General features: G+C 39.8%; 2 protein-coding genes across 3 annotated transcripts; both read left to right on the top strand.

The window, feature by feature from the left end:
* The first annotated feature begins 138 nt into the window (after positions 1-138).
* Positions 139-8,467, top strand: LOC137182898 (SIN3-HDAC complex-associated factor-like). The gene is made up of 6 exons (XM_067589478.1): positions 139-1,489; positions 4,159-4,286; positions 4,413-4,512; positions 4,614-4,737; positions 4,893-5,043; positions 6,197-8,467. Exons 2-6 carry the CDS (start codon positions 4,159-4,161, stop codon positions 6,531-6,533), a joined length of 840 nt encoding a protein of 279 aa, XP_067445579.1. The 5' UTR covers positions 139-1,489; the 3' UTR covers positions 6,534-8,467.
* Positions 8,468-9,179: 712 nt separating this feature from the next.
* Positions 9,180-10,899, top strand: kxd1 (KxDL motif containing 1). Of its 2 annotated transcripts, none has more exons than XM_067589450.1 (5): positions 9,180-9,337; positions 9,650-9,769; positions 9,959-10,111; positions 10,190-10,236; positions 10,334-10,899. In XM_067589450.1, the coding sequence occupies exons 2-5, from the start codon at positions 9,672-9,674 to the stop codon at positions 10,588-10,590; spliced, it is 555 nt and encodes a 184-aa protein (XP_067445551.1). In that variant the 5' UTR covers positions 9,180-9,337; positions 9,650-9,671; the 3' UTR covers positions 10,591-10,899. The 2 variants fall into 2 exon arrangements, with proteins under 2 accessions (XP_067445551.1, XP_067445552.1); XM_067589451.1 differs by having other exon boundaries at positions 9,185-9,341.
* The last annotated feature ends 1,264 nt before the right edge of the window (positions 10,900-12,163 follow it).

The raw sequence follows: 12,163 nt of genomic DNA, 5'->3' as shown, positions 1-12,163 counted from the left end.
AATAATGAATTATGTTATTTATGAAATGTGTTGTCAAAGATTAAAGTTAATATTGACATAACTGACATGTGTTGGTATTGTTTTTTGTGCTATTTGCCTAAGATCTGTGATGTCTGAAACAATCAGATATGTTTGCATATGAACAGAAACTGTCAGTTTTGTCAGTTTCAAAATTAAGACTTATTGCATTTGATATTTACAAAGAATTTGACTCTTATAGTTTTTTTCTAAATGCAAACTTGAGCTACTATAAACTGTTTTGCAGTGCTCTCTAACAGAAGCTCCTTAGATCAAGTCAAGTCCATTTTATTTTTATAGCCCAATATCACAACCCACAAATTTGCCTCAGGGTGCTGTACAATCTGTACAGCAATGCAACATCCTCTGTTATTAGACCCTCAGTTCCAATAAAAAAAAAACTCCCTTAAAGAAAAATAACAAAACAAAACCCTTTAAAGGGTAAAAAATGGAAGAAACCTCAGGAAAGATCAGTCTGAGGGTGCTGGCACTATTGGTGGTGGTTTTGGCATCACAGCCAGTACAACATGTGAAAACAGCCTCCTACACAGGATGACCCAATATGAGCACATGTAAAGTGAAATGTGATCAAATTCGTTAAACCTGAAGTAAAATCCACCTTTGTGAAGCCAATGATTTTGTCATTTTTGTCTTGATTACATTACTGTGCTTGTGTGTATGGTACTAAGAAGGAGAGAGTAATGAGAGTATCTGAACTGTTGTTCTAGATTACAGTAGAGAGCTACATCTGTTTACTTTGATCACCAATCTACAATTTAAGGCCCCATAATAACCATGTAATAACTCGGGTTATCCACCGGGCTTACGTTAAGATTTCCCAGATTTTGCTAGTGACAACAACATGGACAGCAGTGACGGTAGGGTGACTGTTTTGCTACTGATCTGAAAAGAAAAAAAACAGTGGTTGTTTGATCCAAGATGACCGCTGGGTGGAGACCATGTTTCTCCTACCTTTTATTTACAACTAATCTGGTCCGATGTCACGCAATTGAGATCAACAAAGCGCATCTCCCTGCTAGACGCCGAGCCCCCTAAAAACCGTCGGCCTCCAGACGGGCCATCTGGCGCTGTGTAGTAAAACGACAGGCCCCGCCCCTTTGCTTACATTCTCCAATGTGCCATGGCAACCGGGGCCGAGCCCCCTGTTCCCGCGCAATGTTCCCGTCCTTATAAGGCCAGCAGAGCGCAGACGCACGGGGACGTCACACGTCGTTTATGTAAATGCCTTGATTGAAGAAAAAGAAAAAAGCCTTCTGCTCTACTCCGAAATGGAGGTGTGGATACGGAGCATGCGCACTGTGTCCACAACTATCCAGTCCCGTCCACAAGCGCAGACATCAACAAGAGAAGAGCGGGTTACTGATGCGGGCTGATTTTGATAATAGTCACATCGTAACGACGCCGCATACGGAATATTACTTTGTATCAACTTCACGCAACTTGCAACAAGGTAACGGATGCATCTGGTTTCTATGCGTTTTGTTGGGTCTTTGCAGCTTTGAGGGGGGTTTGGAGTCTACGCTGTGTTTTCAGACGTGTAATTTAAAACAAGCTCCGAGTTGTCTTAGAACAATTGCTCTTTTTTTAGGCCTGCGGTAAGACTAACTGGGTGGTCCGCCTTATGTGTCGGTTACCTTATAAACAGTTAAAGTGACCGAGCAAAGCTGGGGGAATGCAAGATAAAGCTGAAGATGCATTAAATAGTGTCAGCACGGGCTTCATGTGCAAGCACGGCGAGCATGTAATGGCTGTTGTTGTTGTTGGCTGGTTCCGTGCGTCTGGCTGCACTCCTTTTATCGGTCCCGAAATTTGACTTAAGTCGGTTATTGTGGTCGCTACGGTGGGAAACACACTCTTCTAAAAAGCAGAGTAACGTCCACGTTGTGGCTGTATAGCAGCTGCAGTCTAGTTACTGCACATCTGCGCCTGCTAAATAAGCCAAGTTGAGCCTCTCACGCCCACCCGGACGAGAGATGCGTCTCAGCACGCGGGCGCTGCTGTCAACAAAACAGCTACCGCAAAACACCAACTATTTATGAACACCCTGTGAAACTCGAGCTGGGTGAACAAGCTTGTTTAGTGCGAGGAAAACAGTAGAAAACACCGACTTTCACTAAGCCGCCGCTTTGAACTTCGTGCACATGCAGTTGTAGGTGGACTGTTGCAGTGACGCGGCTCTGGAATAACAAAGAGTAAAGATCAAATTACACGATTATCTGAAAGCAGCTTTCACTAAAAAATGAACGGGAGGTATTTTTGCTTTTGAAATTGCTTTGCCGTAGTTTATCTGACTCCATAAAGTTAATGTATGGGAGGAAAGTCGGGCATCGTCGAGCAGAGGACGGTCATCATAAAATGGGTGCGCATGAAGCAGGTCGTGTGGCATGCCATGCTTCCTCGCCGGAGTGGGCGGTGAAATTGGCGACTTGCACTTTTCTCTCGATAAAAACAAGTGCATTTCTCGGTGTCTTCTTTTATTTTTAAAATGTGAAATGTTATATGGACAGGTCCTTACTGCTTTTGGGGTGATTTTTGCAGTTTCCATGGAATAAAGCAGTTTTTGCGGAAAATCGCATCACACCCCCTTCCCCACACTGCCTCCGCCTTTGAAGTGTGTTGCCATGTTGAGTTGCGTCACGTACTGTATTCTGCTGCAGAGATCGTCTGCTGCTTACAGATGAGGCACTCAGAGGCGGATATATAGTCAGACTTGTGAGCATAGATGTATTAAGAGTTCTTCATATCATCACAATTTGTAGACACTGATTTTTATATAATAATAATAATAATTTAAGAAAAATCACACTGCAGCTATTTTGTCCATTTCATTCTTCTGATCACATCTGTTCTGCAGATCATAGATTTTCTTTATATTTTACCCATTTTAGTCACTTATGTCTTTTAACCTGGTCTGTGTTCTTTGTGCTGCTGCTCTGTTAGATATTTTATATCAGTGAAGCCCTTCACTGTTTAAATAAAGTTGTATATAAATTCAACCTCTATGTTATAGTCGAAGGTCAGTGGCTTTATTTGCAAATTGCTAAACTTTCTACAGCAGTAAATAATATAGGCAACATTGAGACCTTTTAAATGTTGTTCATTAACATCTGTTGGGCTGGACTTGTAGTTTATCATTCTGTTTTACAGATTTGGATCATAGTGATGTAATACAGAATTATGAAGCTACTTTAGGAAATAGTAACATAGTCACACATAGTTTCACATTTTTATGCTAAAATAAAGTTGGATTTCTCACTGCTGAAAATGAGTTCCGGTTTTTGTTCTCATCCAGTCCGTTGTGCTGAACATCAACTAGACAATTTCTCGTGAATTTTTCATATGTCAACTGATATCTTCAGACTTAAGGAGACAGTTCTGTGGCTGTCATATTTCCCAACCTTAAATGATATCTGATATAACTATCAGAGTGAGTGGTCTATGAGTTTTCCTACTCTCTGCCTGCTCTCTGTGGCACCGCACTGTCAGAAGACCCTGAGGAATGATGGCAAACGGAAAAAAAAAACAGTCTGGGGGGCGCGGCTCGCAGTTTTGCCGCAGTTCAGGTCTACATGTGCTGTGGAGATTAAATTTCTCCCTAGCAACATAAATCATAATTCCTCTGCACAGTCGGCTTATTGCATTTCGAGTGAATCATCCCCGATACAACCATATTTTTCTGCATTTCTCTGGCAACACCGGTTTATATTTTATAGTTTAACCACAACAGATAACCTAATATCCTCTGTAGCCTGGAGGCTGGGAGTAAGTGCGTGCTAATATTTTGAGCTGCCAAATTGAAGCGTGCATCCTGTGAGCGCAGCATGCTGACATGATCTGTCTGACACGCTGTCTGACTGTTGACCTACTTCCTCCATGTGGGCCAGAGCGGAGAGATGCTCCAAAAAAATCGCTTTCACTGGATGTTTTTACTTCTCTGATCGTGGCAAAGCACCCGATTTCATGTTTAATTCACATTTTGCTCATCTGAAACGGTTCAATAAAATACTGCCTCTCATATGAACCAGTAATCTAGTGCTGCAGGGAGGTACTGCAGTTAACACACGATGCACACTGATTAGAGCCTGAGATATTCACATGTGACTTCTGTTTTGCACGCAGATGTTTGGCTTTCATAAGCCGAAAATGTACAGGAGTTTGGACGGCTGCTGCATCTGCCGCGCAAAGTCGTCAAGCTCTCGTTTCACGGACAGCAAGCGGTATGAGAAAGACTTCAGGAGCTGTTTCGGGTAAGAGACACAGCTTAGACACGTGGGGTTTGGTGAGAGATCCAGCTCTAAAGTCTAGATACCTTTATGGATATCAACTTTCTTCCACTGTCATTTCCTCACAAACTAACTGTAATTGTCTTGTAGATTGAGTGAAACACGATCTGGAGAAATCTGCAACGCTTGTGTGCTCCTGGTGAAGCGGTGGAAGAAACTACCTGTGGGAACCAAGAAGAACTGGAATCATGTGAGTCTGGACCACAGTAATGATATTGTTCCTGAACTATCTGATAAAAAAAAATGTGGAAAAATAATTTAAAGTGGTAACATGCCCTCTCTTCCATATAGGTGGTGGATGCCAGAGGTGGTCCCAGCCTAAAGATAACTTCAAGGCCGAAGAAGATAAAATCCATCTCCAAGAAAGCGCGGCCAAGCCAGATCAGCAGGCTGCAGAAAGAGCTGAAAAGAAACAGTGAGCTCTGAGTTTTGGCATTTGATTTGTAACTTTAAAGTCAGACTTGTTTGAAGGAAGTCTTTTTGTCACACACATTCCCCGTGCAGACCCCTCAAAGTCACACCACATGCAGCACCTAATCTCCACTTTTCATGCTTCGTTCTGCTCACCAGATTCAGATGCCCACAGCACCACCTCCAGTGCGTCTCCCGCTCAGTCTCCCAGCTACAGCAACCTTTCAGACGACGGTTCAGACTCGGAGCTCAGCCCTGGATCCAGCCGCTCCCCTGTTTTCTCCTTCCTGGACCTCACCTACTGGAAGAGGTAAGACAGACAGTGAAGCACAGACTCTGTCTCAGGTCTGCAACAACCCTAATAAGTGCTAATTTAAATCTTGTTTTTGACCCTATATTACACACAAATCAACATAAACATTGGTACAATTCCAGATGCTCAAAATGTAAAGAAAAGGTAAGAAGTCCATTTTAGTGTTAATGTTGTGCATTCAGTTTTATAAACTTTTGGTGCAAAAGCTTGAAACAGATATGATGTCTGTCACAGCAGTTGAATAAAGACAGTGGCAACGTTAAATTACATAATTTGCATGTAGACCTCATAATTTTTTACCACTAGTAAATATAAATCTTTGAAGTAGGGATGAAAATTATAGTCAAACCAGGAATCTTCCATCTTTATGCTTTTGGTCTGATACTATTGAAAATTATAAGGATTGCTCACCCTCTTTAAAAGACCAGTTTGAGACTTTCTCAATATATTGTTTACTTTTTTAAAAAGTTTTTTTTATGCATTTTCCTGCCTTCCAGATATATATCAGATTAATAGTTTTCATTCATAAAAAAACATTTGTGTATTTATGTACAAAGTCTGTAGAGAATTTAAACTCGAGTATGAAGCTTGAGATAGGCAATCCATCACAGCAATTTTGTATTTGTAAGAGTTAAAGAATTAAATTTCAGGCACTTTTAATGCCTGGTGAACGCGGCACAAAATTAGCACCAGCCAACAACCAAATATAAAAGGTAAAATATGCAAGTGGCTGGTAGATTTGCCTCACTCGTCAGCCAAAAAAACCCCCAATAGTATTCTATTGAGTGGCTTGTAAATTTTGAACAGTCACTAGACATTTGGCTGGTGGACAAAAAAGTTAATTTTTCACCCTGCTGGTGAATGTCTGTGACAGAAAGTCTTCAACAAATATGACAGCTCTCAGTGTGCTGGAGTGTTTGGTAGTGCACTACAACACTTCTGCATGACTTCATTTTTCTACACACCTGTATAATAAGTGTGCATCAGACAATAGTCACTTTGACATTCAGTATTTGTCACAGTTACGCTATCATTGCATTGTAATGTAGTAATGTTGTGTACAAGGCCTATAAATGTACACATATATAGGCCTTTAATTTGTTGCTCTATAATATGCTTGAATAAATACATCGTTTCATGTTTTGTGTAGGCAAAAGGTGTGCTGTGGAATAATCTACAAGGGGCGCTTTGGGGAGGTGCTCATCGACCCTCATTTGTTCAAACCGTGCTGTCGTAACAAACAACGGCAGCAGCAGCAACAGCAGCAGCACGAGGAGGAAGAGGATGAGGAGGAGGAAGATGAGGAGGAAGAGGTGGAGGTAGACGAGGGCCAGGTGGGTGTGGAAGTCAGCAGGATGAATTCTCTGACTGAAGAGGAAGTGAAGGAAACACCAGCTTGTGTGCAAAATGCAGAGCCTGCTCAGCTATGTGTTACCGTGACAACACCTTCAACCAGGAGTGGGGTGGGGGCAGAAGAAGGGTGGTAAAGTCAAACAACGCCCCCCCTCCCCCTCCCCCCGCCGCCTTGCACACATCTGTGAAGAAATCTCGGGGTGCTGTTTTTTTTTTCTTGAGCACTTACAGAAAGAAGTTGCCTCAGATGGCCTTCAACCATAAAGCAGCTGCGAATCCTTCGGTCTTCTCCGTTATATTGTTGGAGGTATGTTTATTATGTTGAAACAGTAACTTATGAACTGTTGTGTTTCCACTTTGTCTCTTTTTTTATATTTAATATTCTCACCATCCTGACGATGGACCATCATCTGTAGTGTTTTTGATCTACTTTAGGTAAAATGCTGGAGCTCTAGTTTGCTGGTACATGTAACCGATTTTATTCCAAAACGCAATAGATCCACTTGTTACAGAAAAAGGTGCTACTTGAAACTCATTACTCAACATTTCAAAAATACAGTTTAACCCATTTTCTCAAATATCCGGATATTTTGTAAGCATATATGTCAAGACGACTAATATTGCAGGATTAGTTTTGCTTCCTTCTGTTGAGAGTAGTTATCTCTTTTTTTGAAATGGTGGTTATGTTGTTTTGGAATGAATGACACTTTATATTGACAGAGCACAGATCTGTACAGTAGCCCTTGTGTTTGTGTCTGTTCACATTGACATCCACTCCTATCAGAGAGTTTGTGTTTGTAGACTGGATTAGTGTCTCTGTGTGCAAATATGTGGGTCCCCCTTTGAATAAAGCCTATTCACAGCTTCAACAGCAAATACACCAGCCTTAATTATGTGTTACAGACAGTGCTAGTGTTAATTCTGGATTGGTATTAAGGAACAAAAAGGGACAGTTGCTATATTTATCGTGGCCTCAGCAACACATAGTGCATTTTTGCATGAATGGCAAGCCCACTCATCCAAAAGACCTAACGATCTGATGCATGAGTATACTAAATTGCATGGCCTTATATAAACTGTAAATCTTACTTTTATTTTTTTGGATCCATTTCTCTGAAGTTTTAACTTATTTTTATATGTAAAAAAAAAAAATGGAAAAAGTGTCTTTGCATAATAATACCACACAATACGACAGCAAAACACACAATCGGTCTATAGTCATTCAGCAATATCAATATCAGTGATTTCCGTCATTCCCGGGTCAGTATATGGTAAAAAAAAACTTTATACAAGTTGAAATTCTATGCCATTGCCTCTTATATACCACAAATGTGTTGTGATATATAGCCTAATATTACTTTATTTATCAAGTGAAAGCCAAAGCACATTGAAATTCACCCAATGTCAAATCAATGCAGGTTTTCTATGGACACTTGTGCTTGTCCGAGGTCATTTGTATGTATGTTTATGGTATTCTAAAAAGAACACTAATATGAAATTTCATACACGTGATGTTGTAGTTGGGAGCAGTGGGTGTGTTATGTACATAAGGGGTTGGGTGAGCCATATGGCTCCTATATGGGTTTCATTATTTATTTATTTCATATTTATTTGTATCACTGCATCCCCTCGCTTAGAAGTGTAATACTACTCTTTTCATCTTAAGCTTATACGTAGTATGGTTTTTGTACATCAGAAATCAAATGTAATTCTCATGCAAGATTTGTTTAACATTGCGTTGAATTACTGGTTGTCAATATTTGTGAAGTGTTGTTAAGTATTTATTTACTCATCATTTGAGTTGTGTGCAACCTAACTTATTTTCTGCCATCACTTTGGATCTGTATCATGTAGACTGAAACGACTGATAGATTGCAACCAAACTGTACTTTTTCCTCTTTAGCCTGTAGCTTAAAAATGTTACAGAATAGTAAACTCTAGACTTGCATGTACTGTTGCTATGCATTTACTTCGCTTACAAGTTAGACAAAGCGGTTTTGTATTTTTTATACATCATGTACTTTTTTTACTTGTCCCTTAATAAAAGTAATTTTGTGAGTTTTCTGGATGTGCAGAGTCTCTTTCTTTTCTGAAGTGTCTTTCACAGGTGCAAAACTGCTGCACACATTTTATTTTCCATTTGTCTTGTAGTCTCTTAAAATTTTACAGGTGTGTGTGTGTCTCAGTATTAGTCTGTCCATTATCAATCCAGTATATGAAAAACATTGTTAGTGAGAAGATTAAGAAAATTTGAAACACTTATTTATTATGTCCCCCCTTCTGAATAAATATTTTCTCTACTTATTTTAATGCTTTCATTAGGCTGGTGAAAGAAATAGTTTTTTGATGATGCTGTTAAACTTCTGTGCTTCTTCAGGAAGTTACATTTTCATAAATAAAATTTCATACAGTTTTTGGTAGAGGTTAATGCCATTTTCAGCTCCCTATAATGACTGTATATGTGACTAGAAAGGCAACCAACACATGCATCATTTTGATTTCATGCACTCAGAAATAATATGCTTTTTTATTTTGTTTCAGTCAGTGATCATATGCGTTTGTATTTCTAATAACTTCATTTTTTGTTTTTGTAAAGTATTTGTTCTTTTGATCTTTATTTATGAGTGCTTGTGATTTTGAAGTGTCCCCGCACTTTTGTTCTGTTTTGCTATTATATGATTATGACAAACAATTTTCACTAATTCAGATTTTTTTAGGATGTATCTTTGTATTCTGCGCTGTTTTAAATAAAGAAGTAAAAAGAAAAAAGAGACGAGCACCGGAAACGAAGGTCGTGTGACCGGAAGTAAGAAAACGGGAGCGCTTTGTTTTTGTTTTACACACAGCTGTCAGATGCCTCTTTAGGCTGTAGATGTAACTTTAAATCTAATATTAAAACAGCAAGAGGTCTATAGAGACAACCGCAGTGGACCCTGAGGTAGGTAATATGAATTTTGTAGCTTCGCTGTTTGTTTTAGCTTGCAAGCTAAATCGATAATTAATGGTTCGTCCTGGTCCTGACTGGACTGATAATAAAGTTCATCATCGGTACAGCGAGTTGCAGTTAAAATATCACAGCAGAAAACTATCAGAGGACATTTATGAATGTTATTGAATCTGGCTGAATAACTGACTGTGTATTAAGCTCATGATTTAGCTTTCTCTATGGGTTCATTGTTTCAATCTTTATCTTTGTGAAAATATCGCTGCTCGCAAGAGCAAGTTTCTCACTGAAGGTTTGTATTTGCAGTTTTTCCTTCTTGATCTTCATCATGGTGGAGTCCACAGCATCTGGCGTGTTCTGCAACAGGATGCTGAGCATGGTCAACTCTGAGGATGTCAACGCCATCATCCAGGCTCAGAGACACATGTGAGTGTCAAAGTGTGATTGGTCTTCTTTTTCTGTTTTAGCTTCTCTGCTGCTTCATACTACTAAATATGAAATGGGTCTTTTGTTAGTTCAGCTCAGTTAACTTGCATTAAGAGTGATACTGACACACTGGTTTGTTCCTTGTAGACTGAACACTGTTCATGTTTTGCTGAAATATTCTGAAAACAGGCTTGACCGCTTTGAGAAAACCAATGAAATGCTGATCAACTTCAACGGGCTGTCAAACGTGCGACTGCAGCAAATGAATGAGCGCTTCCTTCTTCATACCCGCACCCTGGTGGAGATGAAGAAAGATCTGGACAGCATCTTCAGAAGGATCAGGTAAGGCTGACCTCCTTAGTGCAAGCACACATGTGAACACACGCACAACCTCTGATTACTGGTCTCCTCCACCTTCAGGACACTAAAGGGGAAGATTGCTAAGCAGTACCCTGAAGCTTTCAGCAGTGAGTTAGCATTTTCTTTTCATTCATATTCATTTTATAACCACAATCAGTTCAATTTGCCTAAATATCATACTTTAAACTTCTTTTTTTTTGGCAGACATCCATGAGTCACCCATCCTGGAGGATGAAGATGACGAGTTTGACCCAGTTCTCCCCAGTATTGCCACAACAATCATGACGGCCACCTCAGAGCAGAGCACAGAGTCCTGTGACACTAGTCCAGATGTGGTCTCACCCACTGTGAGCAGATGCTCCGAAGATCTCTCTCAAGAGCCGCCTGACACGCCCACCTCTGACGTCCCATTGACAGCCGTCCTACAGGATGAGGGTCCTGATTCTGTGCCTGCAGAATAGAGATATGTCATGGGTGGATTTCAGTCTTAAAACCGGAGTTTCAATATTAACTAATGTCAGCTTCAGGTCATGTTGCATTTTTGATTCTGTGTTGGCCTCCATAATATTTGCAGACAATATTGATTCTGGAGGTGGCTATGAACTGTCTTTGAGGACACCCGATGTTTGTTGTTACTTGTCCTTTTCCTGCACAGCACTAAAATAATGCAGACCATACTTGAAGTTGTTTTAAACTAGAGCAAAGCTCTCACTTATTATGTGATTATACACATATTTAATTTTTGGCAACTTAAAGAGATGCACACTTGACTGAAGGAAATTGTCTCTCATAATTTCTCTCATGATATATGTTACTTGAAAGACAGGAGGTAGTGTTCTCAACCTGATTAAAAGTAACTAGGATTTGCAAGTGGTAACTATGATAATGATAATGGAGCATTGTTACTCTATGGATCCTTGTTAGCATTTAATACAATGCTTTACTGATCCTTGAAGGATATATCACTCTCTGCTCTCCTGCTTATCACAGGGAGGCCTGAGATGAGCTGCAGTGTCAGCGATCAGTAAGTCAGGGTCAGTGATCAGTGTCCGAGGAGCTGTCAGGAATTCAGCAGACTGTTCAAGGACACAGTAGCAGAGCAGACACTTACTGACATAAGATCTGGAAATGAGGTTGTGTGAGTGGAGGACAGAACCAGTCTGCTACCCTGCTCCCCTTTAAAAATGCAGTTTTTGTTTAAAAGGGAAAAATCCAGCTTATAATATACACTTCACACAAGTTATTCCTGTAATATTTTACATGTGAATTTGAATATTAAGTCAAAAAGCAAAGAGGGATCTAGAGAAAAATACTGAGGCTGCTCAATGAAGAGAGAATATTAGAGCCACTCCTAGTACATAGTGAGTAGGGGTAAAATATGGGTATGAATACATTTTATTAGTCACAGCTGACAACCTTACAGTCAAATAAACCTGGTTTGTATGGAACATTTCAATCAAAAGAATTTATTAGCCCACAGAGTCACACTAATCCAGTATCAATGGATCAACAACAGAAATCCTGTTAATATTATCAATTTATATATCTATAACGTTCTGATTTCAAGTATAAGGGTACAGGTGTGTGTGTGTGTGTGTTTGTATTGCCTGTACTGCCCAAAATCAACAGAATAATATACATTGAAATTACAGTGGATTTTCCCTGTAAATCAAAATTAATGTGAGCATTGTGACTGCATCTTGATTAAATGTTAATTGGCAGTAAATGAACAGTGATATCATTGTCACACTGTGTCCTAGATAGATTCAAGGCACGATTACCAACGGGAGGAAGTGGGCATCTGTTGCTACATGTCAACAGACATGATAAGGGCCTTGGAGTAATCTAATGTTCTTCTTTATTATCTGATCTTGATGTCTCGTGTGGGGAAAGTCTAAAAAATCTAGCTGCAAAACATTATTTCAGGTGATACTTTGCTTACATGGTGCATATTCCTAAATTAATTTGTGTTTAATCAGATTACAGCACAGCATACATGAATGGATGACCAAACTGCTCTGATGGGCACAGGCT

This window comes from Thunnus thynnus, chromosome 5, assembly GCF_963924715.1.
Source record: "Thunnus thynnus chromosome 5, fThuThy2.1, whole genome shotgun sequence".
NCBI classification, from domain to species: Eukaryota; Metazoa; Chordata; class Actinopteri; order Scombriformes; family Scombridae; genus Thunnus; species Thunnus thynnus.
This window is presented reverse-complemented; position numbering and strand designations above follow the sequence as displayed.

Excerpts from the sequence above, each read along its gene's own strand:
- LOC137182898 (XM_067589478.1), top strand. The coding sequence starts at position 4,159 with ATGTTTGGCTTTCATAAGCCGAAAATGTACAGGAGTTTGGACGGCTGC. Across the intron at positions 4,513-4,613 it reads CCAAGAAGAACTGGAATCAT|GTGGTGGATGCCAGAGGTGG; the intron begins GTGAGTCTGGAC and ends TCTTCCATATAG. Across the intron at positions 4,738-4,892 it reads GAAAGAGCTGAAAAGAAACA|ATTCAGATGCCCACAGCACC; the intron begins GTGAGCTCTGAG and ends TCTGCTCACCAG.
- kxd1 (XM_067589450.1), top strand. The coding sequence starts at position 9,672 with ATGGTGGAGTCCACAGCATCTGGCGTGTTCTGCAACAGGATGCTGAGC. Across the intron at positions 9,770-9,958 it reads ATCCAGGCTCAGAGACACAT|GCTTGACCGCTTTGAGAAAA; the intron begins GTGAGTGTCAAA and ends TTCTGAAAACAG. Across the intron at positions 10,112-10,189 it reads AGCATCTTCAGAAGGATCAG|GACACTAAAGGGGAAGATTG; the intron begins GTAAGGCTGACC and ends CTCCACCTTCAG.